General features: G+C 42.9%; 1 protein-coding gene across 5 annotated transcripts in view; it reads left to right on the forward strand.

Moving 5' to 3' along the window:
* The window catches only part of LOC310995821 (alpha-2-macroglobulin-like), a 35,792-nt gene extending 12,283 nt beyond the window's left edge, over positions 1 to 23,509 (forward strand). For 3 of the 5 annotated variants that reach the window (XM_083984968.1, XM_083984967.1, XM_083984970.1), the window contains 28 exons: positions 1,695 to 1,812; positions 1,893 to 2,002; positions 2,102 to 2,272; positions 2,560 to 2,784; positions 2,911 to 2,974; positions 7,369 to 7,514; positions 8,921 to 9,070; positions 9,271 to 9,387; positions 9,500 to 9,566; positions 9,657 to 9,747; positions 12,372 to 12,597; positions 12,754 to 12,880; positions 12,966 to 13,087; positions 13,163 to 13,214; positions 13,341 to 13,424; positions 13,513 to 13,689; positions 14,000 to 14,075; positions 14,327 to 14,483; positions 14,710 to 14,784; positions 16,802 to 16,964; positions 17,057 to 17,244; positions 17,499 to 17,711; positions 17,844 to 17,968; positions 18,166 to 18,256; positions 18,341 to 18,409; positions 18,493 to 18,598; positions 18,673 to 18,714; positions 22,852 to 23,509. In XM_083984968.1, the coding sequence (XP_083841094.1) occupies positions 1,695 to 1,812; positions 1,893 to 2,002; positions 2,102 to 2,272; positions 2,560 to 2,784; positions 2,911 to 2,974; positions 7,369 to 7,514; positions 8,921 to 9,070; positions 9,271 to 9,387; positions 9,500 to 9,566; positions 9,657 to 9,747; positions 12,372 to 12,597; positions 12,754 to 12,880; positions 12,966 to 13,087; positions 13,163 to 13,214; positions 13,341 to 13,424; positions 13,513 to 13,689; positions 14,000 to 14,075; positions 14,327 to 14,483; positions 14,710 to 14,784; positions 16,802 to 16,964; positions 17,057 to 17,244; positions 17,499 to 17,711; positions 17,844 to 17,968; positions 18,166 to 18,256; positions 18,341 to 18,409; positions 18,493 to 18,598; positions 18,673 to 18,714; positions 22,852 to 23,048 (3,549 nt within the window). In that variant the 3' untranslated portion in view covers positions 23,049 to 23,509. Of the gene's footprint in view, positions 1 to 1,694; positions 1,813 to 1,892; positions 2,003 to 2,101; positions 2,273 to 2,559; positions 2,785 to 2,910; positions 2,975 to 7,368; positions 7,515 to 8,920; positions 9,071 to 9,270; positions 9,388 to 9,499; positions 9,567 to 9,656; positions 9,748 to 12,371; positions 12,598 to 12,753; positions 12,881 to 12,965; positions 13,088 to 13,162; positions 13,215 to 13,340; positions 13,425 to 13,512; positions 13,690 to 13,999; positions 14,076 to 14,326; positions 14,484 to 14,709; positions 14,785 to 16,801; positions 16,965 to 17,056; positions 17,245 to 17,498; positions 17,712 to 17,843; positions 17,969 to 18,165; positions 18,257 to 18,340; positions 18,410 to 18,492; positions 18,599 to 18,672; positions 18,715 to 18,889 lie in introns of all 5 variants that reach the window. The other 2 variants (XR_014595852.1, XM_083984969.1) reach the window with 2 other exon arrangements.
* Positions 23,510 to 26,667: the final 3,158 nt, after the last annotated feature.

Consider the following 26,667-nt stretch of genomic DNA (forward strand, 5'->3'; position numbering starts at 1 on the left):
GGCAGCGATCAGGCTCATAGGGAGATAAAAATTCATGTAGGGCTTTAAAAACAAGCAATAAAATCTTAAAATCTATCCTAAAACTCACAGGTAGCCAGTGAGATTACATGAATGACTTTCTCTATGTCTGAGGGGGAAAGGAGTCATTTAGTTTGAGAAAATTACAGGACATTCAGGATTTGATCTCAGGACAGGATGGACAGGACATTGGAAGATCCGGGACTTAACAGTCGGGACATATCGCTGTGTGTCATCTGCGCAACAATGGAAATTGATGTTGTGTTTGTGGCTAATTTATCCAAGGCATGAATTAATGGGGCGGTATTGAAGTGGGATATGCATATACACATGATGACGCCTGTGATGATAATTGATAAGAAAGCACTGCAGACTTAACCAGACAAAACCTGGCAGAGAAAGTCTCCGCAGCTTTTGTTCCCCAGGTAAAACCCAACTTTAACTACACACACAGAGCAGGCCAACCCTCACGCCCCATCATCATCAATCACCAACACACACACTCTTATGTTTTCACTAAACCACACTGGTCATTGATCAGTAATGAGCATTGTACCCATGGGGCAAAATCACAGTTTTTTTGAAAACGGTCACGGAGCGTTGTAAAAGGTTTGACACCAGAAATGATATCTAGGAACTTCAAGGATTAAAACCTGGGTGGACAACCCGGTCAACTAGCTGCTGGAAAGCTACAGGGGCCAAAACCCCTTTCTTGGGTCATTTTGCTGGCGAAATTATGTAAATGCAAATATTTAGGTACTACAATGGCATAAATAGTCATACAACTATCAAATTTGGCAGAGAGTATCTTGACACATAGAGGAAGGCAGGAAAAAAAGATTCTGGGGTTTGTTGCAACTCAATTTTAAGATATCACCCTCAACATCCCAAAAAAGACCCCAAAAAAGTACTGTTCGCCTGACAAATTCTCATGAAAATTATTATTTTTCAGCACTTTATGGAGAATATCTATGCCTAACATGTATATAGAAAACTTCCTTAATTCATAAGCTTCCTTTTGAGTCCAAGATAGCCTTTCTATCTCCAAAGCCCCACTTGCTGTGGCCAACGGTCTTCTCTATCTATCTGTTCACTTTGGGGAGACCAGAAATAGAATGTAGTTTTTCACAATGGGTGTTGCTTTGTTTGGAGACAGCCTGTAGCTTTCCAGTAGCTAGTAGAAAGGCTATCTTGGACTCAAATGGAAGATTATGAATTAAGGAAGTTTTCTATATACACGTTAGGCATAGATATTTTCCATAATTTTTTTTTTAATAAGAATTTGTCAGGCGAACAGTACTTTTTTTTTTAGTCTTTTTGGGATGTTGAGGGTTGCGAGTTGCAACAAACCCCAGAATCTTTTTTTCATGCCTTCCCCTATGTGTCAAGATACTCTCTGCCAAATTTTATAGTTGTATGACTATTTATGCCATTGTAGTACCTAAATATTTGCATTTACACAATTTCGCCAGCAAAATGACCCAAGATAGGGGTTTTGGCCCCTGTAGCTTTCCAGCAGCTAGTTGACCGGGTTGTCCACCCAGGTTTTAATCCTTGAAGTTCCTAGATATAATTTCTGGTGTCAAACCTTTTACAACACTCCGTGACCGTTTTTTTGCTTTGCCCCCTGGGTATTGTCTAACTCCATGTAATGGAACATATTTATTATCTTACAGACTGACCAGACCGGCTGTGCCACTTTTACCCTAAAGATGTCCATGTTCACAAACTTACAACCAGAGATGGTGTCGTACCAATGGGATGTAATGGCCACAGCAGAGGAAGAGGGGACTGGTAAGTGTTTGGACGCTGTCTTTTTAAATTGTATATATTTAAACAAATTATTGTACAGTAACAATGAGGCTTTATTGCAGGTATTTCATTTTCACATTTCAAGACTACAAGCCTTTCTTATCAAATTGGGACCCTGTCCTTCATTGACACACCTTCGAGTTATCACAATAGATCAAATATTGAGGGAAAAGTAAGTTCAAACTGTCTTTTCTTTTTTAGTGTTGAGTCATAAACAGTGAATCTCAAGTCTTGCACATTTGCAGTAACATCAACTTTGCTCCTCCAAAAGGTTAAAGCAGTTAACTACAATGATGAACCCCTTCCTGACATGGTGCTCTACATATATGAGGGGAGACACCGACCTTCAGCACGTCTAGTGCAGAGCGTCACAACTGATCATGATGGTATCGCTGCTTTTTCCTTGAGCACAGCCAACCGTGATGACTACATCTTTCTGGAGGTAAGTAAGAAGTTGTACGGAAACTACAGCCTGTAATCCAGGAGAATTATTATGCAAACCGAAAACAGTTGTTGTTTAGTGTTTCTGATCTGTAGCTGTGTCAGACTCAAAAGAAAATACAATTTTAGACCAGCTAAATCAAAGAGTATAGATGTAAAGGATTGAGGATAATGATTTTGTGTGAATGACGGTACGTTTGGCCTCGGCTCAGTTCAGAAAACCTAGAACACAAACTAATATAAATCTTTATTGTAGCTCATTTACAGTGTTTCTCTTTTATGTGCTAGGTAAAGAATATACAGAAAACAGATTCTCCTAACTATAAAAAACCCTACTATTGGTATGGAGAACGTTCGGTCTGTCCGGACTGTAAATATGTACATGTCCCAGAAGTCAGTTCCTTGACGGTGAATAGAAAGGATAAACCACTTCGCTGTGACAGAGAAGAAGAGATCTCCATCAGCTACACGGTAGTGGGAGAGAAACAGGGCTCTGTGGACGTGATCTATCTGGTGAGTGATGGGTGAACACTGTCTCAGTGTACCATTGTAATGTTTTCATGACAAATATGATGAACACACACACAGTTTGTAATGTGTGCAGGGAACAATGAAGTTCTTTTCTCTCAAATCCTGCAGGTCTTATCCAGAGGAGCCATTATCATGCAAGGATTTAAAAAGGTTGAAGTTCAAGATAATTCTGGTGAGTAACACATACTTTACTTAGTTACGCCTGACACCCCTTTTACTGGGGTATAGGCCATCAACAAGGGACCTCCAGAGCACTCGGTCACTGGCTTTCTTTTCAATCTGCGACCAGTTGTATCCCATCTTCCTGGTTTCTGCCTGGAGATCTCTCCGCCAGGTATTTTTGGGCCTGCCTCTATTTTTTCTCCCTTGTGGGTTCCAAGTTAGAGCCTGTCTGGTGGTGTTAGATGCTGGTTTCCGAAGTGTGTGTCCTATCCAATTCCATCTTCTTCGTCCTACCATAGCTGGTGTTTGTATATATCCTGGTTTGTAATCTTGTCTGGCCAGTAGATCTTCAGAATTCTTCTTCGGCAGCTGTTTATGAAGGTTTGCACTTTACTGATTGTGGTTTTCAGCATTCTCCAGGTCTCGGCTCCATAGAACAGGCCAGATTTTACGTTTGATTGATTGATTGATTGATTGATTGATTGATTGATTGATTGATTGATTGATTGATTGATTGATTGATTGATTGATTGTATTTATTTCAAACCAAACAAAAATCATATCTCACATACAACACAAAAACATCCACGGCCACGGGACACCATATAACCAAATATCCTACAGGACAAACAACAACAACAGACACTAACAACAACTAACACTGTTTGAAAAGGGGATGGAAGAAGCAGAGCTTATCAGTTTCCAACCCCAGACAACACACATACAACACAACCAAAACACAGAGTCACTCTCCAAAGTCCCCCCCCCCCCCCCCACATTCATCACATTAGTTTACATCATTTATCTCTCCTCCTCTCTGCTATACATTTCAAACACTCCTTTTCTAAACTTACTTTTAAATTGATTAACACTTTTGCTGAGTTTAATCTCTACATCCAAGCTATTCCATAGCTATTCCATTGAGTTGAAGAATCTTATTAGGGCCACGGGCAATCGCACCGGGCACTGATCCCTACAGCTATGAAATAGCTGCAGGGACCAGTGCCCGGGCACTACTGTTATTGTGTGGATTTTTTCTTATTAGTGTGAATCATTCGCACTATTGTTCTTCTGTTCGGCCATTTTCTTCCGCCTTTTTACGGTCTTCTTCTAGTCCTTCATACTTTGTGCTATTTCAACAATTCATATATCAAAACGTGCAGCTTTTTTTGAACTTTATCGGCATTACTTTTCTCTTTTTAACTATTTATACTTTTTAAAATATTTAACTTTTTCTGCAAATTAAACTCTAGACAAATTATTTTCCCCCGTTTTGTAGCCACACTTGTCTTCTGGCTAAAATTCTGGTCAAAAATGCAAAGAGACTTAGATAATAATTTAAAATATTTTTTAAATGCAGCCAGGGAGCTCTCTGCTCTCATTCAGCCCAATGCATTTTTTTCACAGCAGCAGGAGAAGGAGCTCAACTTTGTAACTTGCTGTTAAGTGCTTTTTAATTCATTTTATTTCACCAAAAAATAGTCACAGGTCACAAAAAAGTCCTCTTCTTGCTTGGTGTGGCTAATTTCTGCACTTTCCTTACTTTTTTTTTTAAGCATCATTGAAAAATCTCACATTCATCAAAGTCTCAACCTCTTCCCCACAACTCCACTGTAGTGTAAGGGGTAGGGTGGCCGCTTGCCAACCCTAAGGTCACTGGTTCGGATCCAAGGGAAGAACTCTTGTTATGTTATGTTGAATTCTGCTCTCCTCCCCCGCCTTCAATTGGTTACAGGTGTTTGTTATCTCCTTGATTACTCATACCAGTTTGCAGCACATTATCACATTACAATGAATGACAACAGTCTTGAAAGCAGTGTGCTCTCTGTAGCCGAGTGGCAGAGTAAAGGCTTAATGATCATAAGGTCATGGGTTCAATTCCTGCCTCAGTCATTTCACATCATTGCTTGACTTTTGATTCCAATTATTCAGCTGTCATTGGACAGTCTTTGATTCCTCATAGTATAAAGCTCATTGTAACTCAGGTTCTCTGTGGCCATATGGTTAGTGTGTTAGGTTACCACTCATGAAGTTGTGGGTTCAATTCCTTCCATGGACATGTTTCTTGTATGCCATTCCGCATGTCTTTGTCAATTTATTCTGCTAATTCAGCATGGTTCAGCATTGGGTTTCAGCATTCACACGCATGTTCCGTTAGGAAATGCTGTTTCTAGTTAGTGTGAATGCTTGTTCTTCTGTTCGGCCATTTTCTTCCGCCTTTTTACGGTCTTCTTCTAGTCCTTCATACTTTGTGCTATTTCAACAATTCATATATCAAAACGTGCAACTTTTTCTAGACTTTATCGGAAGTATTCAAATTTTTCATACTTTTTATACTTTTTCAAATATTTAATTTTTTCTGATTTTTTTTTTCCCCCATAGAGAATGCATTGGAACAGTCTTCAGTGTGAGACAGAGTGCAGCTCATCAACAGACAACAGTCTTTGCAACTGTGTGTACACTGTGGCCTAGAGGCAAAGTCAAAGTCTACTGACCATGAGGTTGTGGGTTCGATTCCTACCTCACTCAAACATTTGTATGGTGATCACTGCTTGCACTATTTGCTAATTCTGCAACAGTGTTCAGCTGCTTTCAGCATTCACACGCATTTCCATCAGGAAATGCTACTTTATCTAGTTATTTTTCCACTTCCGGCCAACTTCCGGTTCGCTACTGGACAAATTATATATCAAAACGTGCGGTTTGATCGGGATCGGTGTGCTATTACTTTTCTCAACAGTTTACGAATTGTTTGCGATGTAAGTCGCGAAAAACTGCGCAGAATTTTTGCATTGAAGTCAATGGGACGGCGCGAAAAAAAAAGAGCGAAAAAGACTAATCATTGGAGTTTAACAAACGTCTACTGCTCAGGCATACTTTCACCTAGAGGCTCCATTTAAACTTTAAACAGTAGACACAAGTCTTGTGTATTGTCGTATTACTCCACGTTTTGATAGGTCATATAGTTTTTGATCAATCCCTGTTCAATGACCATGATCATTTTTGGAGAAATTCTGAGATTATAATGGTTGTGTATTGCACGGAATGTTCGTGTCAGAGTGCGTGACATCATCGGTTAGAGTGGGAGAGATGCCAGAAAAACGCCAGATTTTTTCTCTTTCCAAACTCCAAATGGCCACAATTTACACTCCACACACATCATTTTTTTCAGAATTTGTAGACAAACTTGTTCTGTCACTCATCATCTGCTCAAAATATCAGAGAGACTTACAGAATTTAAACTCGGAGCGTCTTAGTGCGGCCACGTCTGTCTCTGCTCCTCATTGACTCCAATACAAATATTTTCTGAGAGAAGCAGAACGGCCTGATGTTTTAAAACTGCCATCCTCTCCAAAATATTTACTGTAGAAACACCAAATCGTACCAAAATTTTCAGTAAGTCCTTAGAGCAATGTGATCTGTGTTTTGTTCTGATAGGAGTTACCGTTTTGTCACAGTAAGCCTAAATGTGAGACCGGTGCAGAGGCATAAAATCACTCTTTTTCTCCACGTTTCTGTCTGCCTCAGCCTGGGGGGGCCCTATCGCTGTGGTAACCACCTGGAGTTGCCGTGGTAACCACCTGGAGTTGCCGTGGTAACGTTTGATTCTTAGGCCAGAGATCGTTAACTTCATAAACAATCCACCTGGCGCTCGTTTAAATGTTTATAAACACAGACACAGCTAAATCAGACTGACACAGGATGCAGCTCATAACATGTGTCAAGTCAGTCACACACACACACACACACACACACACACACACACACACACACACACACACACACACACACACACACACACACACACACACACACACACACACACATCAAAACACACAGGTAACAGCACTCCTCTCCCACACTCTAACACACACAGGTAACTTCATGTGATTATACACACACACACACACACACACACACACACACACACACACACACACACACACACACACACACACACACACACACACACACACACACACACACACACACACAGTTAACCTAATGTGGTTACAGCTCCTCCATATCAGTGCTTATAGAAAGATGATCATGTGTCTGTCTGATCAGCTCTGTCTTGACCTTAAGATCGTGGGTCTGATTCCCATGTTGACAGAGATGGCACAACCGGCAGTAGCCCCGTGGGCCTTTCAAAATTTCCCGAGAGGAAATTTTCTAGTTTTAGTTACTTCTTTATCTCTCTGGAGCGCCAGATGTTTTTGAGTTGTAGGAAGGCCGCTCTGGCCTTGCCTATTCTTGCTTTTGTAAACTGGAGATTTAGTGGCTCAGACGGTGTGAAGGACACTGCATGAAGTCAATCTCTATGGACAACACTCAATTGACATTGATTGACATATGGAGTCATGTAGTTGATCAGTGTTCATAACAGTTGGCTTGTTATTGCAGTGACTCAGGGCACATTGACCTTTCAGCTGGAAGTGTCTCCAGAGACGGCTCCAGTCATCCAGGTCATTACTTATGCCGTCTTTCCCAATGAAGAAGTCATTGCCACCAGTGCCAACTTCGATACTGAGAAGTGCTTCAGCAACAAGGTCAGTATAAGAGGAAGACCAACAGGTAAAATAGATTTGACAGGATTTTTGTCAGGGTGTATTAATCATCCCAACCCAGATGCTGCATTTGTTGTCTTCATGGTATAAACTAAGCTCTCTCTGTGGTCAGAGCTCAGTTTTGTTTTCTGAAGCAAATTAATGAACAGATATGAAGTCATCTGGGTCTGGCTTAAGAAGATGTACCATGTATAGACCGAATCGCCTTGTTTACATTCTACTTCCGGGTAGAAAACCAGCACGTAATTTGAATGAGATCAATAGTAACGAACAAGAGTTTAGCTATATATATCATATTTTTCACGCCCTATCACCGTTTAGACAAATCTGAAATGGTTGAAGAAACATTACTATTTCTGTGTGTGTGTTTCGTGTTGCTATGTGTTGTATTTATTCAGTTTGGGGGAATCACGGTGTCTAGAAAGCATCAGTGGCTGCAGCTGACGGGGACAGCTAACGGTGGTAGCTAAGCTAACGGCGGTAGCTAAGCTAACACCAGGACGTCAGCTGTTAAAACCCTCCCGTTGTCGGACACGACATGAAACTACTCCAGTTAGCTCAATCATGTTGTAACTCAGATATCCGCTGGAGATTTCTTTTTTTATGGACGGTTTATTGAGTCACTGAGTTATTAAAGTTAAACAGGTAGCTAACCGTTAGCCCGGCTAATCTATGATAATAATAATAATAATAATAATTCATTTAATTTATATAGCGCTTTTCAATAACCCAAAGACGCTTACAAAGACACAAAAGAAACAGGGTAGAGACATACAGGGGGAGACGAGGGAGAGACAGTACACAGTGACATATTGATGAGCGAGGTGATGGAGAGACCGGCTATGGGTAGGGGAGGTCATAGGCTTGGGAGAAGAGGTATGTTTTTAACCGGGACTTGAATGTGGGGATTGAGGGTGAGTCGCGGACAGATGGATATGATATGATAACCATGACTAATTACAAAAATGTGCACACGTAAATAGTAATGTTTGTCCAATCATTGGTTTTATAGACTAAGTTACAAACATCAGATTAGTATAAACGGCGATATAGTGACATGAAAAATTAGATAGCAAAACTCTCGTCCGTCACTATTATTCGAATGCTGGTTTTCTACCCGGAAGTAGTTGTAAACAACAAGGCGATTCGTCCTATATCAGTACATGAAAAAAGAATAATCATAAGAGGAGCACAAGCATTGTTGTGTTAATGTGAACACAGTAGGCCTACTATTGAAACTCTCTCAGAAGTACATATTCGCTCAGAAATCAATCAAAGGGTCTGGTTTTCTCTCCACTGGTACTAACTCCTGAAGTCTTCAAAGAAAATCAAGTTGAAACATGATACTTGTTGTTGCCACGTTAACAAGATGGATTTGTCTGCGTCAGGTGTCTCTGGAGTTTTCTCCGTCCTCAGCCGTCCCAGGAGAGGAGACCACCATGCAGCTGACGACCCAACCAAACTCTCTTTGTGGAGTGAGTGCTGTCGACCAGAGCGTCCTCATCCTGGAGCCGGGGAAGACTCTGAATGCTGAGAGGGTAAATGCTGCTGTCAACCAGCCGCCCTGTACTTGTTGTCAACAACCAGGGAACAACAGGAAAGACAAACTGTTACGTCTCACATTAGCAGCCCAAGAGAGAAACAACACACATGGTCAATGCTCAGGCACTGTTACATCTAGGCAGGCATTTAAATGTGTGTATGAGTCTAGTTTAGTAACTGCACTCTTCTTTTTCAGATATTTGACCTGTTGCCATTCAGAACAGCACCCACTGTTTCAGATGAGCTCCTGGATGTTGAAGAAGAATGCTACTACTATACGGGAGACGAAGATGACGCATATATGGTTTTCAAGGTAATTCATACGCAACATTTTCAATTACCTACAAAATTCAGACCCGTTAAAGTGTTTTTTGATGACCATTTCAGCAAGTTGTCACTGATGTCTGTGTTGTTGGATTATCTAGAGACTAGGACTGAAGATGGCAACTGATTTGTTGATCAAATTGCCTAAATGCCGAACCTGGCATTGGGGTAAGATTTTTTGTTCTTTCATGATAATTATTTAATTTTTCACATTTTGGCCTTTGCCTAATCAAATATCCTGTGGTGTTTTCACTGCAGATTTCGGCAGTGGTGGTGAGGAAGAAAATCCTCTCAAAACAGTCCGCAATTTTTTCCCTGAGACCTGGATATGGGACCTGGTGGACGTTGGGTGAGCATCTGTTACAAACACAAAGTGCTTAACAGAGAAAATTAAGATAATGGTTAAAAACAAGAAATTAAAATCCGAGAAGGAGTGATAAAACATGGGATAAACCCAAAATATTAGAATGACAATAACACTGGCAGCGTCGTAGGTAAAGAGACAAACTAAACAGGTAAATGGCAGAAAACCTGCAGCTCAGCTAAAATCCTGAAACACATTATGAAAAAAATATTTGAGGGAGAGACAACCTGGACTCTGGAGCCAGGCATGAAGACTGAGGATCCTGCTGAAATGTCCAACTCTGTGATCCAATGAGTGGATTGGGCCTGAGATGAGAGCAGATCTTCCTCTTCTGTTGAGTAGATCAAAGAGGTGGATGAAGTCGGCTTTCGTCACTTTTGATTTCAGGGGGGCATTGTCCCTATTTCCTGTCTGTCAATTAAAGGCAAAAAAGCCTGAAAGATGTACTTTAAATGTCCAACTTTACAGCAGAAACAAATTGACAGATTGACAAATTGACAAACTGAAGACTTTATAGGTGAATTTTGATGTTAAGTTCTGCTGTAAGTGACAGGTGGGTCAGTGTGTGTTTGCCACAAACCAGCAAAAAGCTCATGAATTTAAATAAAATGTGTTGGTTATGTGGCAAGGTGAAGAGGGCCCGGGCGGGCTTCAAACCCCAGACTCCCGGGTAACAGTCATGCGCGCTAACCACTTGGCCAAAGGGACATTCCTTCGGGTGACTGCTTAGCGCGCATGACTATTACCCGGGAGACATGGGTTCAAACCCCGCCCGGGCCCTGCGTGGAGCACGAGGATGTGCTTGTGAAAAGAGGGGGAGAGATGTGACAGTAGTGGTCCTGTCACTATGCCTCCAATTGATCATGCGCGCTAACCACTTGGCCAAAGGGACATTCCTTTGGGTGACTGGCTAGCGCGCATGACTATTACCTGGGAGACGTGGGTTCAAACCCCGCCCGGGCCCTCCCTTCGTCCTGCCACAGTTATATATTTTGATGCTTATAAATTAGATGATAAAAAAAACTGACTGCACTTTAATGATCATAAACAGAGAATATCTGTTTATAATTATTAAAGGTATATTGTTTAGGAATTACTCCCATCTAGCGTTGCGGTTGTATATCTCAAGCAACTCAATCGTGTTTTTCATGCTGCATTCACGTGAAATTGGGCAGACGGACGACAGCCGCTGCACGTAACGGCATAAACAAGCCTCTATGTAAACAAGTGGTCCGCCAGCACGAGGCAAAACAATACATGTGACAATATGTTGTCATGGCGATGTCGTATTGTTTACCTGACCCCCGTTTTACCGGCTTTCTCTGGACTTCTGTGACTAAAATGACATCTGGTTTGTTAGCGACGGCCGTCTGCCCGACTGCAGGTGAATGCAGCATCAGTGTAACGCTCCATTCCTCCTCACTGCGTTACCGCGGTGACTTTTCATATACGCCACCTCCACCTGAGCCGACAGCTCCGGTGTCTCCGCTGAGTTTCCGTGGTTTCCTACCGTCACGCTGCCACTGAACGTAAAAACATGGCGTCACCACATGGCAGCCAGCACTGAGCTTACCCGCCCCATGTAGATGTGAATGATATGAACGGCTAATTCAGAGCTGAAAGGAACACTTCACTTTGTTGATGGGGGCAATTATTGATGAATGAAAAACATACTTTTGAACGAAATAATCAATTTTCGTGAATAGATAACAGGAGAAGTTACACAATGTCCCTTTAAAGTGCAGTCAAATTTTTGTAATGTGTGAATTGTGTAAGTTGTTTCCATTAACCCTTTCCCACTGGCCAAAAATCCTGTTTAAACCTGCTAACAATCGGCATCTGACGGCAGTGGGAAAGGCTCACCAACCCAAATGGCTCTGAAATCAATGTGGGTTTTAATCGACTCAGCTCCGATTGGCTTGCAGTGGGAACGTCAGACCTGGGTCAACCTGCTAATTAATGTACGTGATGTTGCACCAGTTGCGACTCGTACAAGAGGCTTTGCTCGCACTCAATCAACATGTAACTACACTGGCAAGACAGTGAGAAAAGAGAGCAACTCATGATCCATGGGGAACAGGTGATGACAGGTAATCGTTTTATGTGCTTAGTGATATGTGTGCTGTTGGGTTGCCATGGGAAAGGAGCCATATGCTAATTGTTAGTGGGTTGACTGGGGAGAATACGTCAGTCCTACCGCCCAAAAGTCTGACCACCCATTTCTCCGACTACCCATTAATCCGACTTATTCTAGACCCATTGGCCCGACTGCCCATTGTTCCGACCAAAATTTTCCCTATAGGTTTAGGGACCAAAAATAGCAAAAATATAGTGGTATGGTCGGAGAAATGGGAACTCGAACTTTTGGGTAGTCAGAGAAATAAGAAGTCGGACTAATGGGTGCAAAAATACTGTTTAAAAATGTATGGTTGGAGAAATAGGAAGTCGGACAGACACCATGCGCCCGGGTCGACCCGCGTTAAAAGAACTTGCGTCAACCCGCTAATTTCAGTGGGAAAGTGGCTTATGATAAATAATGCCTGATTTCCCTTAAAGATAAACAGTGAGTTTCTGACGTCATGTACCTGTGTGTATATCTGTTGATCCAGAGAATCTGGAACAAAGGACGTGTCCTTCACCGTCCCAGACACCATCACCACCTGGGAGACGGAGGCTTTCTGTTTGTCCCCTCAGGGTTTTGGCTTGGCTCCTCGTAAAGAGATCACCGTCTTCCAGCCTTTCTTCCTGGAGCTCACCCTGCCCTACTCCATCATCAGGGGGGAGCACTTTGAACTGAAGGCCACCGTCTTCAACTACCTGTCCAAGTGCATCATGGTAACACAAAAGAGACAAACATTTTTGTTCTTGAAGATATTTACCTTTAGCTGTTGATGAAAACAAATAACATTGAAATGAACAGCATTTGTTAACATTTGAGTTACCTGGGATGTATCTTCAGTTCTAAACTGTAATGTTGTCTCTGTTGAACAGGTGACTGTGACTCCAGCGCCCTCCTTAGATTACACCCTCACCCCGCTCTCTAGTGACCAGTACACATCCTGTTTGTGTGGCAGTGAGCGCAAGACCCTCAGATGGACGATGGTCCCCTCGTCCTTAGGTGAGGGTCAAACTTTATTCCACTCTGATGTTGACAGATGAAAAGTTTACAGACTGCTTCTCACAGTGTTTGTTGATCTTTTTAGGGGCTGTGAATGTGACTGTGTCTGCTGAGGCTGTGGCTTCCCAAGCTTTATGTAACAATGAGATTGTGAATGTGCCGGACAGAGGTCGTATCGATGTGGTCACACGATCCCTCATTGTAAAGGTTGGTGCCTTTTAAAAACAATGACAAAAGTTAACCAAAAACATTTTCTTCATTTCCTCCGTCCTTCTCTTTCAGGCTGAAGGAACTGAGATGATAAAGACCCACAACTGGATGCTGTGTCCTAAAGGTGGGTTCGATTGATGCCATCATATTTGCATATTCTAACAAATTATCAACCATCCATTAAATCTAATTGACTTGTTTGTTTTGGTCTTGAGTGCTGTTTGAGCTCCTCTTCTCCGTCTGTACACAGGAGAGGCTTTGACAGAGGAAATAGACTTAGAGCTCCCTGAGAATGTGATTGTTGGATCTGCCCGTGCTTCACTATCAGTCCTGGGTAAACCACTCTGACCGTCACTGATTGTCTTTTTAAAATCAGGATTGTTTTCATGTTCAGTCTTGAGTGAGTCAGTGTTTTTGTGCAGGCGACATCTTGGGCCGAGCCCTGCAGAACCTGGATGGGCTGCTGCAGATGCCGTATGGATGTGGGGAGCAGAACATGGTGCTCCTGGCTCCCAACATCTACATCCTCCAGTACCTGAAAAACACACAGCAGCTGACCCCAGCCATCCTGGAGAAGGCCACCAACTTCCTGAGCAGTGGTGAGTGTCTCTGTCAGCTTCATGCAAACTGAGATACTCAAACCTGCCATGATCATTATTCTATCATTACATTGAATTATAGTTTCCATCACATTAACCACTTGAACTTAACTTGCCCGGGTCAGGTTGTGATCAATGAGCCTCGATGATCTTTGAGCTGTAGTGTGTGGTGGTTCTGCTGCAGCCTGGTGCTTTTTTCACAAAGCTCAGTTCGCTATATAATATAGAAATGAATGGTGGTCAAATCAGTCAAATTGTTACCTTAAAATCAAAGATCACAGCTGGAATAAACGTGTTGACTGTTCCACAGGCTACCAGAGACAGCTGAACTACAAACACAGTAATGGTGCCTACAGCGCATTTGGCAAAGGAGAAGGAAACACTTGGTGAGGACAGTCCTATTTCATGTGAAAAACCAGTTAAACTGCTTTCATGCCCTTCAATCTACACTTAATAATCCATAATGACAAAATGAAAACATGTTTTAGGGAAGCACAAGGTTCAATGTTAAAACAGTTCTGACACCAAAGGCTCGTATGGTGATGCCACTGAACCACTAATCTGGTGACATTTCAACATCAACATAATCAAAAAGTCACTGTGTCATTGTCGTCTAACCTTGTTGTGATTTCTTAAGGCTGACGGCTTTTGTGATGAGATGTTTTGCCAAAGCTCAGTCTTTCACCTACATCGACCCAGAAAAGATCCAACAGTCAAAGACTTGGCTGCTGAGTAAACAACAAACAAATGGCTGTTTCCAAAAGTCAGGAAAACTCTTTAACAACAGAATGAAGGTGAGCTGATGTCACCTGTGCCAGGGTCATACTGAGGGGTTCAAAATATTAACTTTCACTGAGTGACATTTTGTTCAATTAAATGATAATTCCTTCACAACTCAGTCATAACTGGCAGAGTGATGATGATGATGATGATGATGATGATGATGATGATGATGATGATGATGATGATGATGATGATGATGATGATGATGATGATGATGATGATGCTTCCTCTCCACAGGGAGGAGTGTCTGATGAAGTCACTCTCAGTGCTTATATCACTGCCTCCTTCTTGGAGATGAACATGTCAGTTAATGTGAGTACTCTTTCCAGTTACCGGTGACTATTTTATGTGGAGTGTTGTACCTGATATAATCACCCCTGTGTACTGTATAATAATAATAATACTAACAATAATAATAATTACAAGAATTCTTTATTTATATGTAGCACTTTTTGGGGGTGTTTCACAAAAAACAATAAAACAGAACACAGAAACAATAAAAACAGAACCTGAAACAGAAGACACCAAAAACATGAGACAGTCAGAATAAAAGGTTGGAGGGAAGATTGGTTATTGAAAGGCTTGACGGAAAAGGTGGGTTTTTAGTTTTGCCTTGAAAATGGGTAATGTGGTCTGGGGGGTGGCGTTCCAAAGCCTTGGGGCCATGGCTTGAAAGGCTTGATCACCTTTAGGTTTCAGCTCAGGATGTGCCTGGAGCCCAGCTGAAGAGGATCAAGGCTGTGGTCCAGCAGGAGAAGATTGAGGCTGGGGCTTGGCGGGGTAGATCGGCTGCGAAAGGACCCAGTCCAAGGATGAGGGGTAGTGAGAAGAATCACTTCCAGTAGTAGTTTTGATACTACATACTTAAACTGGTATGTAGTATCAAAACTACTTTTCTGATGTTCAGCACAACCCAAACCGTTTGAAAATCGGTCAAAAACTGATTAAGTTCTGGTTATAATAGTGGAACATGCACCATAGGCTTAATGCTCTGAGGGAGCGAGTTGCCTGAGCCAAGATGGCGGCCGTGTAAGCAATGCCGCATCACTGGGCAGCAGCGTCAGGTGAGAGATCTAGTCTTCTTGTATATCTATGGTCTCCTGATATGCAAAAAAATTCCAGGGTTCATCATTCGGGGAGGTGACTTTCTGCTGGGTCCATCTTCTGGTTGGTTAATAAAGTCGGGATGTAGGTTTTGAACAGGGGAACTTAAAATTACACATGGGCAGGAACACAAAGGCAACACTGAGCATGAATGCAGGAACCAACGCAGACAAACCAACAAAGGGCAATGGAAAAACACCAAAGTCAAATACACTAGGAGGAAATGAGACAGATGAGGCATTCGAACACAGGTTAGACACATGAGGTAAGCACAGAAGGAAGAGCACAAGACATCCATCCATCCATCCTCTTCCGCTTATCCAGGGCCAGGTCACAGGGGCAGCAGTCTGAGCAGGGACGCCCAGACTTCCCTCTCCCCGGACACTTCCTCCAGATCTTCCAGGAGGATCCCAGGCCAGCCAAGTGACATTATCACTCCAGCGTGTCCTGGGTGTCCAGGGCCTCTTCCTGGTGGGACATGCCCGGAACACCTCCCCAGGGAGGTGTCCAGGAGGCAACCGATACAGATGCCCGAGCCACCTCAGCTAGCTCCTTTTGATGTGGAGGAGTAGTGGCTCTACTCCGAGCTCCTCCCAGGTGACAGAACTCCTCACCCTATCTCTAAAGGAGCACCCAGCCACTCTGTGGAGGAAACCCATTTCGGCCAATTGTATCCGAGATCTAGTTCTTCGGTCATGACCCAAAGTTCACAGGTGAGGGCAGGAACGCGGTAAATCTTCTTCACCATGACAGACCGGTACAAGGACCTCATTACTGCACTGATCCGCCTGTCAGTCCATCCTTCCCTCACTTGTGAACAAGACCCCAAGATACTAATCTCTTTCACTTGAGGCAGTGGCTGTCCTCCAACTTAGAGGGGGCAAGCCACCTTTTTCAAGTCAAGAACCATGGCATCTGACTTGGAGGTGCTGATTCTCATCCAAGCTGCTGCAGACCGTCCCAGTACATGCTGAAGGTCCTGGCTCGAAGGAGCCAACAGGACAACATCATCTGCAAAAAGCAGAGATGAAATCCAGTGATTCCCGAACCAAAGACAAGACATGGTACATGGTACTAAGACTCAAACCCGTGACAATCTTAGCAAGGAGCTTCTTGACCACTGCCAACCTGTGCCAGGGTTATAATAAGACTTCCCCTGAGTCCTAAGACTCTGCCTCCGGTTCTAATCAAATCAAATCAAATTATTCTTTTTAATTTGTTTTAGGAAGATGTGATGAGGAAGAGCCTGTCCTGCCTCAAAGAGTCCATCGGTGACCTCAGCAACACCTACACTACAGCTCTGCTGGCGTACGTCTTCACCCTGGCAGGAGACATGGAGACCCGTGGTCAGCTTCTGCAGCACTTGGACACAGTGGCAGTCAAACAGGGTGAGCATCCTCCCACAGGAGATCATTCTGGCCTCACTCCCTGTGAATGCAGCTCATCTCATACCAGTTTGTTTGTGGACGACTGTTCTTAGGGGGTCTCCTCCACTGGTCTCAGACAGCAGCAGGTACTTCAGCCTCTCTGTCTGTGGAGATCAGCTCCTACGTTATGATGGCTAAACTCAGTGCCTCCCCCTCTACTGAAGACCTGGTCTACGCTTCTGGCATCGTCAGATGGTTGACGGGCCAGCAGAACCATTATGGAGGCTTCTCCTCCACACAGGTATGGCCCAAAGCATTAAGCTGGACTTTTCTGTTCTATACTTCCTGGGCAAGTATGATGAAACAACATCAGTCTGTACCTCCACAACTTGATGTCTGTGTTTGTAGCAGTGTTACAGCCCATTAACTATGAATCGCATCCCTGGAGCAGCTTCCTGACCTCACATCTGTGTGAAAATCAACACCTGACACTGATGAAAATATGGTCTGTGCTGCATCATCTGGTACCGTTTCTTACCTGTCACCTTGTTGTAGGACACAGTGGTGGCTCTTCAGGCTCTGGCTCTGTACTCCACTCTGGTCTTCAGTCCAGAGGGTTTGATCGCAGTGACGGTCCAGTCCCCCAGTGGTCAGCTGACATTTGATGTAAACCACAACAACAAGCTGCTCTACCAGGAGAAGACTCTGCCTGACGTGACAGGAAAATACAGCCTGGAGGTGAAGGGCACTGCATGTGCTTCAATGCAGGTCAGTCAACACAATGTATACGTTGATGTACGTCCTCCATATGACACTGTCCAAAGGTTGGAAGCACTGGACTGATACAGAAAAGTCAAATGATCAAGGTTTAAAGGGAATTCTTTTGTGTCTGTTTTCCAGATTTCTCTTCACTACAACATCCCAACTCCAACTGACGTCACAACCTTAAGTGTTGAGGTCAAACCTGAGGCCGTGTGCACCAGCAGATCACAAAGACCCAAACTCACTTTGAAGTTTAAGTCACTGTAAGTAATCGACCGGCAGATTCAGTTAAAACAACAACAGCAGAATATTTTTGACATTTTTGTTTTAAGTTACTGTCTAGCTCAAACATCCAAACTGCAACCATAGGCCTCAAAGCATTAAATAGAGCATGTTTTAGACCTATTTAGAACGGGGTGAAGGGGTGTCATCACATCACCTTTTTATGGTTCTCTTGCAGATACAGTGGAGAGGAGACCACCACCAACATGGTGATCCTGGACATCAAGATGCTTTCTGGTTTTGCCCCAGACCCAGAGTCTCTGAAACGGGTGAGATATTAGACAAAACTTCAAGCTCAGTAGGAACTGATGAGTTTTCATGTGTTGATGAAGCTGAGTGTCGTCTCCTCACAGCTCCGAGGTGCCCTGCCGGTGGACCGTGTTGAACAAAAGCAGGACCACGTTATGGTCTACCTCCGGGAGGTGAGAGGGATTCACAGTGAGGATCAATGGAGGACGCTCTCCAGATGTGTTACTGATCCTGTGGTCTGTTTTTCCTCCAACAGTTACCAAAGGACATCGCCATCAACCACAGCTTAGAGCTCGTACAGGAGCTCCCAGTGCAGAACCTGAAGCCAGCTGTGGTCAAGATCTACGACTACTACCAGCCAAGTAAAACTCATACTCAACACCTTGTAATACTAAGCACTGCAAGTTTAAGTTTTAAGTTTTCGTTTGTCTCTCAGGTGACCAGGCTGAGACAGAGTACATCTACCCTCGTGCTGCAGGTAATGATTCTTATTGATGCAAGAACACTGCAATATTTCACCAATATTTCTTACAAAACTGATTTACTAAAACAAAAGACAATAATGTCTTCAATTATGAATCACTCATGTTCATATGCAATGAACTGTAGACTTGAGTCCTCATGTTGGATGATAAGTTTTTGTTCTTTTGCAGCTTGAAGACAGAAGTGTGATCAATCTTCGAGTTGTCATGGCTACCAGTATTTCAGATCACCTGTAATGCAGGTGCATCTCAATAAATTAGAATATAAAAAGTCAATTTCCAGTAGTTCACGTCAAACAGCCCCAACCAAATGATTTGAGTGCATATAGAGGGACAGAGCTTTCAGAAGGCCAACACTTTTTCATATTAACATTTTTTTTTCTATTTGTCTTTTGTAATCCTGTAACCAAGATGGCAGCTCCCTGTCCTGCATGCTCTGTCTCTGTGAAATTTATTGTCGTTTTGTGGCTATTTCTTATTGAACCTCTTCCACATTGCTCTTACTGCTTTTCTGATGGACTAACCTGCTTTACTGATGGACTAACTTTGGAAATCTGCATGGATTATCATACCCCACTGCTTTGATTGTCTTCCTGCTGGCGTCCTCACCTGCAGTCCTGCTCACCTGCTCCTCTCCCCGGTCAGGTATTCTCTCTCCCCACTCTGCTCTCCTGCCTCCCCCACCACACACACGCACACACACACACACTTTACACACCACAGTGACTTTGAGCGCACCGATACCCACGCTCGCACGTCTCGCGGACTATGGGGCAGACACGGCTTCTCGTTGCCTTACTACTTGCGTCGGCATACTGGGACTACGCTGGCCGCACTCGGGGGAGCGAACTGGGGAGACTGCTCTCTGTTTCTCCGGTTCTACCCTGCGCCCAAACGTGTACTTTACGCACCAACTCTCTTACACAAGCGCCGAGTCGAACTGCTGCTTCGTTGCCTGCTCACCTGTCTATTGGTTTGATGTGTTGCTATGCGCTTAAATCATGTTTCATTGTTCCCACGGATGCTCTTGTCTTTTCTATTCATTGCTCAGATGCATATTTAAAGTGCAATTCAATCAAAATGTTTAAAATCCGTTGCATGATTATGCTACTGTTAATGATATCAGGTGATGTTCAGTCTAACCCTGGTCCTGATTCAGATTGTATTCAAACTGCTGCTGATTTTAATGCAAGATCAGGTTTGGGTATTATTCACTTAAATGTCCGAAGTCTCCTACCAAAAATAGACTTTGTTAGAGTGTGGGCGCAGACAACCAATGCCGATATCATTGTAATTTCTGAGAGTTGGTTGAACAAATCTATTAATGATAATGACATTTCTATTAATGGTTACAATATAAGTCGTGCTGACCGCATTAAAAGGGGTGGTGGTATAATTGTGTATTCTAAATGTAGATTCCACACTAAAGTACTGGTAAAAAAGTCAATTCCTAATCAGTTGGAAATTCTCGGTTTACAGGTTGAATTGTCTAAGGGCTATTATATTACTGTTGTTGGGTGCTACAGACCTCCTTCTTCAGCCAAAGAAACCTTGTCCTCCTTGTCTAATATTCTTTCTAAACTACCTGACAATCAGTTAGCCCTTTGTGGCGATCTGAACTGGGACTGGCTATCACCAGCCTCGGATGAATTTAAATCTTACTGTAACGCAATGAATTTCACACAATTAATTGATTCCCCCACTCGTCCTAACCCAAAGTGTCCTGAGAAATCTTCATTGATTGATTTATTCATTACTAATAATCCTCATAAGTATACCTCTGTAAGTGTATTTCCATATGACGTGAGTGACCACTGTGTTATTGCAGCCATCAGGGATACCAAAATACCAAAGGTTAAACCTCGTTACATCACGAAGCGTGATACCAAACACTTTAATGAACAGGGTTACAGATATGATCTAAATGTTGCTGATTGGAGCAGGGTCTCCTTAATACCTGACGTTGAATTAGCCTGGTCTTATTTTGTTGATTTACTCATGTCAATCATTGATATACATGCCCCCTACAAAAGGTATAGGGTAAAGGGCAGGGAAAATCCGTGGTTCTCTGAAGAGTTGGCTAGTTTAATTCGTGCGAGAAATTATTATTGGGCAAAAGCAAGAAAATCAGATGTGGAAGCTCACTGGACCACTTTTAGATGCTTAAGGAATAAATGTACTGCCTTAGTTAAGAAGGCCAAATCGAACTATTATCTTGCTCTAACAGCCAAAAACTTAAATAACCCTCAGAAATTCTGGCGGACTATTAAATCTTTATCTCCAAAGAACTCCTCTAGTCTCCCAACTTGTATTGTGTCTGAGTCGGCCACTATCTATGACAAAGTTGAGATGCTCAACTGTTTTAATAAGCATTTTGTGTCATCTGGTTTTCTTTTTGACAAAGAAGTTATGTCCCCCACTGCAGCCCAGGCTCCACTTAGTAATGCTGAGACTCCCTTGGATACTAAATCCAACTTTAGGCCTTTCACTGTTGCCGAGGTGCATAAAGCCCTTACAAAATTAGATTTTAAAAAACCAGCGGGGCCAGATAACATAGCTGTCTATTTTTTAAAAGTTGCTGCGGATTTTATAGCTGAACCTTTAACCTACATTTATAACTTAACTCTAACTAGTAATAAAAAATAAAAAAACACCTGGAAAATGGCTCACGTTCTCCCCCTCTTAAAAGGCGGTGAACCCTTGAGCCTTAATAATTACAGGCCTATCTCAAATTTGTCACCCTTAGCCAAGATTTTAGAAAACCTGGTAAGTGATCAGTTGAAGGATTTTTTGTGTCGTAATGAAATTTTATCATGCTATCAATCTGGTTTTAGTAAATCACATAGTACAGTCACTGCTGCTACGAAAGTAGTTAATGATATGGCCCTGGATAGCAAACAACATTGTGCTTCCCTTTTTATTGATTTCTCTAAGGCCTTTGATACTGTGGACAATAATGTTTTGCTGCATAGATTGGCTAATATAGGACTCTCTGATTCTGCTGTTAGTTGGTTTTCTAACTATCTATCAGACAGGGCTCAATGATGGTTACTCCTCTGATACCCTGGCTGTCCATAAGGGGGTGCCACAAGGCTCTGTGCTCGGTCCCCTGCTGTTTACAATTTATATAAATGATTTGGGGAAAAATGTTGAAGATGCAAATTTCCATTTTTATGCCGATGATACTGTGATTTATTGTTTTGGAAGCACTGTGTTGATGGCTGTAGATCACTTGCAAGCTGCTTTTAAGGAAATAGAAGCCCAACTCCGGTTCTTGAAATTGGTGCTTAATGCAGATAAAACTAAAATGATGATTTTTACTAAATCTAGAGACAAAACTAATTATCGTCCTACTTTATACACATCTCAAGGTACTCTTATTGAGACTGTTTCTACTTTTAAATACCTAGGCATCATCCTTGATGACAATCTGTCTTTTAAACCTCATATTGAAAACCTGGTAAAGAAGCTAAAAGTGAGATTGGGCTTTTATTTCAGAAATAAATCTTGTTTTTCTTTTGTCTCTAAAAAAAGGCTTGTTGCAGCTACTTTTATTCCTTTGTTGGATTATGGTGACGTACTGTACATGAATGCCTGCTCTACCTCTTTGCATATGCTGGATGCCATTTATCATTGTGCTTTAAGATACATTACCGGCTGTAAGTCACTCACTCATCATCGTACTCTGTATGCTAAAGTAGGCTGGCTGTCTTTGTCTGCACGTAGGCTTCTACACTGGTACATCTTCATCTACAAAGCAATTATTGGACTACTTCCCTCATACCTCTGCACCTACCTCACTCTCACATTAAACTCATCATACAGATTGCGCTCTCTGGACTTTCTATCTGCCTCTGTCCCCAGAACTCGTTCTGAGTTTGGGAAGAGGGCATTCATGTACTCTGCTCCCTCTGGCTGGAACAATCTCCAAAAAACACTAAAACTACAGGCATTCATCACCCTTTCCGATTTTAAAACCAGACTTAACTGCTTTTTAATGGCAAATCATGGAGTGTGTAAATGTTTTACTGTTTAGTATTTTAGCATCACTGGATTAGCGTTCTTTTAGTGTGTATTGTTGTGCATTGTTCTGTTCTATCTTGGTTGATTTAACATAATCTCTCTTCCCTCAGGATCCCCTGGTACAGCCTTCCCTTGTACCACACCCTCTCTTCCTCCTTCTCTTCCCCCCATATCCCCGCCGGACTGTAGAACTCTGGACGTCATTCATCTTTTCTTTCTCTCTCTCTCTTTTCTCTCTCTCATATTTGTCCCCACTTCTTTGTGTGTATATCTTGTTGCTGCTTTCTTGGCCAGGCTATGCTTGTAAAATAGATTTTTTTTTATCTTAAGCAATTTGCCTGGTAAAATAAAGGTAAAATAAAAGTAATATTCTGATTTTTTGAGATAATGAATGGCTCACATTTACTGTAGGCCTAAAATTCCTTTCTTTTAACAGTAATGGATAATCATTACTGTTAAAAGAAAGGAAATAAAGACTTGAAATGTTTCATTCTGTGTGTAATGAATCTATTTAATGTATTAGTTTCACTTTTTGAATTGACCTAAATGAACCTTTCCATGATATTCTAATGTATTGAGATGCACCTGTATATATCTGTATCTGTATATATATCATATAAAGATACATTTTGTGTACCCTGTGAAACTCCATGTCTGTTACAAACCAAAAGCATACACTTGCTGAACACATTCACTGTGTAACTTCTCTAAATGTGTCCCAAACTAATGCACAATGAATAATAAAGTTATATGACATGAATGTCCCACTAAGAACTGGTCTGGTGTTTTTCCGTTTTCCACTGTTTCATCTTTGTTTCAGTAGTTGTGTATTTATACCTTGTACAGTTTTTCATCCACACACCAGAGGAACAGTTTAAAGGGATATTCCAGCTTAAGTTTAACCCATGGTCTAACGCACCATGAGAACGAGTAGTGTCTGTGCTGAAGTTGCTACAATTAAAGAAGTTTGTGGTCAGCAAAGTTGATTCTACTGGGTCTCACGGTGCGTTCATCATCATGGGTTAAACTTGCACCGGAATATCCCTTCAATGTGAAATTCATTTAAACATCAGTAGCTACAGATCAAGGGGGGAATTGTGGGTTCCTCGGCTGCCGCTGGGGGCTGGGACCAGAAGTGAGCAATTCTCCATTGACCCCCATGTTCTGGAATCTGGTATGCCACCTGAAGTTGGATATCCGACTGGGAAAGTGGGACGAACCTCACCAACCCCGACTTAACCACAACGTCATAAAACGTCATCCAAAATGGCTGCGCCGTACATCAACAGTATCGAAAGCTCTCGTGATGTATTATTTATTAGCAATCTGTTTTGTTTTTGTGAAATTAAAGCTATAGTGCGTAACCTTTATCACCACCTAGAGGATTTCTGCGGTATTACAACAATTCGGCCGGCACCTCAATATGGCGTATGGCTCGGTGTAACCTCCCCTCCCCTCCCCACCGCTACCGTTTGTCTCTCTCTTTCTTTGCCAACAGACCTTCTGCCGAACGGGAAGGCTTTTTCTTCTGAACCTCTTGGTCGCTTCTTTGAGTTCTCCGCCAGTCAGGTAAAACCGATGTTGCGTTTCAGGCAGGCTTTTGAATCCGTAAGTTACGGCTTCAAGTCACGACATATGACTTTGTAGCGTTCCAGGCAACCCATAACTCGTGTTTTTCCAACCTGTTACCCGTGAAAGTCACTATAACAGCCACTCGTAACTTCAGACTAGAGGTCAAAAAACGAAAACCCGAGGTTCCGACCCGACCCGGCTCGGGTTTTGGTCCACTCACAAGAAGTGACGCCGGGGCCGGGTCGGAACCGGTGGAGTTAGCCTCGGGTCTCGGGGCTCTTATTGTGAAAGGCCGGGTCCTACAGTACCCGAGAGGACCCGGCGATTGGCTGTCACAGCTGTCAATCACCCCCGCCCCCCCCCCCCTTCCGTCCAATGCGAGGCTGCGAGCTGCCTGTGTGACTTATGTCACGTGATCAAAACAACTACACGACTCTTATGATGACGTCAAAGGTGACAGTTCAAGCAAAAGTTAGAGCCGAGGTCAGGACTCGGGGCAGTTAAAAAGTTTGTTTATTAACGTAACGTTATGGTTAATGGTTCAAAATGGTTAAACAATCGAGTTGCCGTAGCGTGTTACCGCGGTAACGTTATGCTCCGCAAAGCACAATGGAAACTCCAAAATGATAACGTTAATTAAACAAGAGGAAATGACCGGTGGATTGGCGTTAGCAACGGCTAAGAAGAAGGATTACAGTACATGACCATCTAAACAAGAAAATGACGACATGGATTTATTTCTGTTTACATCACGTTATGGCCAGGGGGGGCTGGCAGCGGCCGCAGCCGGAACCAGGTAGAAGAAGACTACGTTTAGATAAGAAACAGAAAGTAAAAACAAGTCTTATTTAACGCTAGACAACTTGTATTAAATCATAAAGCAACTCAGGCATTTCGGGTCCACGGGTTTTTAAGGGTTCGGTTCGGGTTCGGAACTCATATTTACAATAATAGCTCGGGGCCAGTCGGCTCCGGGTCCAATTTCCTCGGGTCCATTTGGGTTCGGGTCCGTCAAATTGGACCCGTGAAGACCTCTACTTCAGACCCATGAACTTGTACCAGATCGAACTGGTACGACTTCGCAGGTCGGAAAAACACGAGTTATGGGTTGCCTAGAACGCATCATTATTTCTTGTGCACCAGCGTGGGAATGTTGCCAACGTCATCAAATACAAAAAGAACAAATACTGAAAAATACCGCGAGGTGTTAGAGGAGCTGAACGGCTTAATCAGCGTTGTATCATCTCCTCCTGTAGTGGCTTGGGTGAAACGGATATTTACAGAAGCGTAGAAGTTACGCACTATAGCTAAAATAAGTGGTATGTAGTACTGTCCAACGTCTATCTGTGGACATGGTACGGTATGGTTTGCCGTTTTATGCGTTGTTTTTAACTGGTATTGCTAACAACAACAACATCGCTAGACGTACCTGGAACACACCATTACCGCCTCTCGTCCAAATATGGAAAGTACACTTCCACTAAAATCCAAGATGGCGCAGTTCAAATGCCTGTAGTGGGATCACAAAACAGACTCCCCCAAACCATTGGGTGACGTCACAGGTACTACGTCCATGCTTTTTACAGTCTAGGGTACAGATATAGAGTATAGATGTACAGGGCGCATGACGTCTGTCCGACTACCCATTTCTCCGACCATACATTTCTTTATTTTTGCGTCCATTAGTCCGACCTCCCATTTCTCCGACTTAAGTAGCCCTAACCCCTAACCTTACCCTAAACCTAAACTTAAAGGAATAGTTCACTCAAAATTGAAATTTCACTCATTATCTACTCACCCTCATGTGGACTAGGGGCTGGGAGAAGTTTCAGAGTCCTCCGTGGCTTCTCTGAGTTACAGGGGGGCTCGGCGTAGCAGTGCATGTGCAATGTTATATGGACATGCACTGCTACGCCGAGACCCCCCGCAACTCAGAGAAGCCACGGAGGACTCTGAAACTTCTCCCAGCCCTTAGTCGACACGAGGGTGAGTAGATAATGAGTGAAATTTCAATTTTGAGTGAACTATTCTTTTAACACTGTAGAATAGGTAGTCGGAGAAATGAGCCGTCCGACTTTTGGGCAGTCGGACTGATGTATGCTCCCCAGATGTACAGATACCAGAGGAGGTTCTGACTTGGTGTGTTTGTTCTCTGTTCACACAGGTGGCTCATCATGTGGCAGGAGAAGCTGAAGAGGAGGAGGTGAGTCAGATGTGGAGTGGAGACGCTGTGGGCCAGCAGATGGGTGAACGCTGGGAGTTTAGGCGGGTGAGAGAGGGAGGGGTGGGGGCTTTAAAAGGGTCAGAGGGGGCGAGTTCAAGAGAGCTTAGAAGCACCCATATTTGGACTGTGG

The sequence above is a fragment of the Trachurus trachurus genome, assembly GCF_905171665.1.
Source record: "Trachurus trachurus genome assembly, chromosome: 13".
NCBI lineage: Eukaryota > Metazoa > Chordata > Actinopteri > Carangiformes > Carangidae > Trachurus > Trachurus trachurus.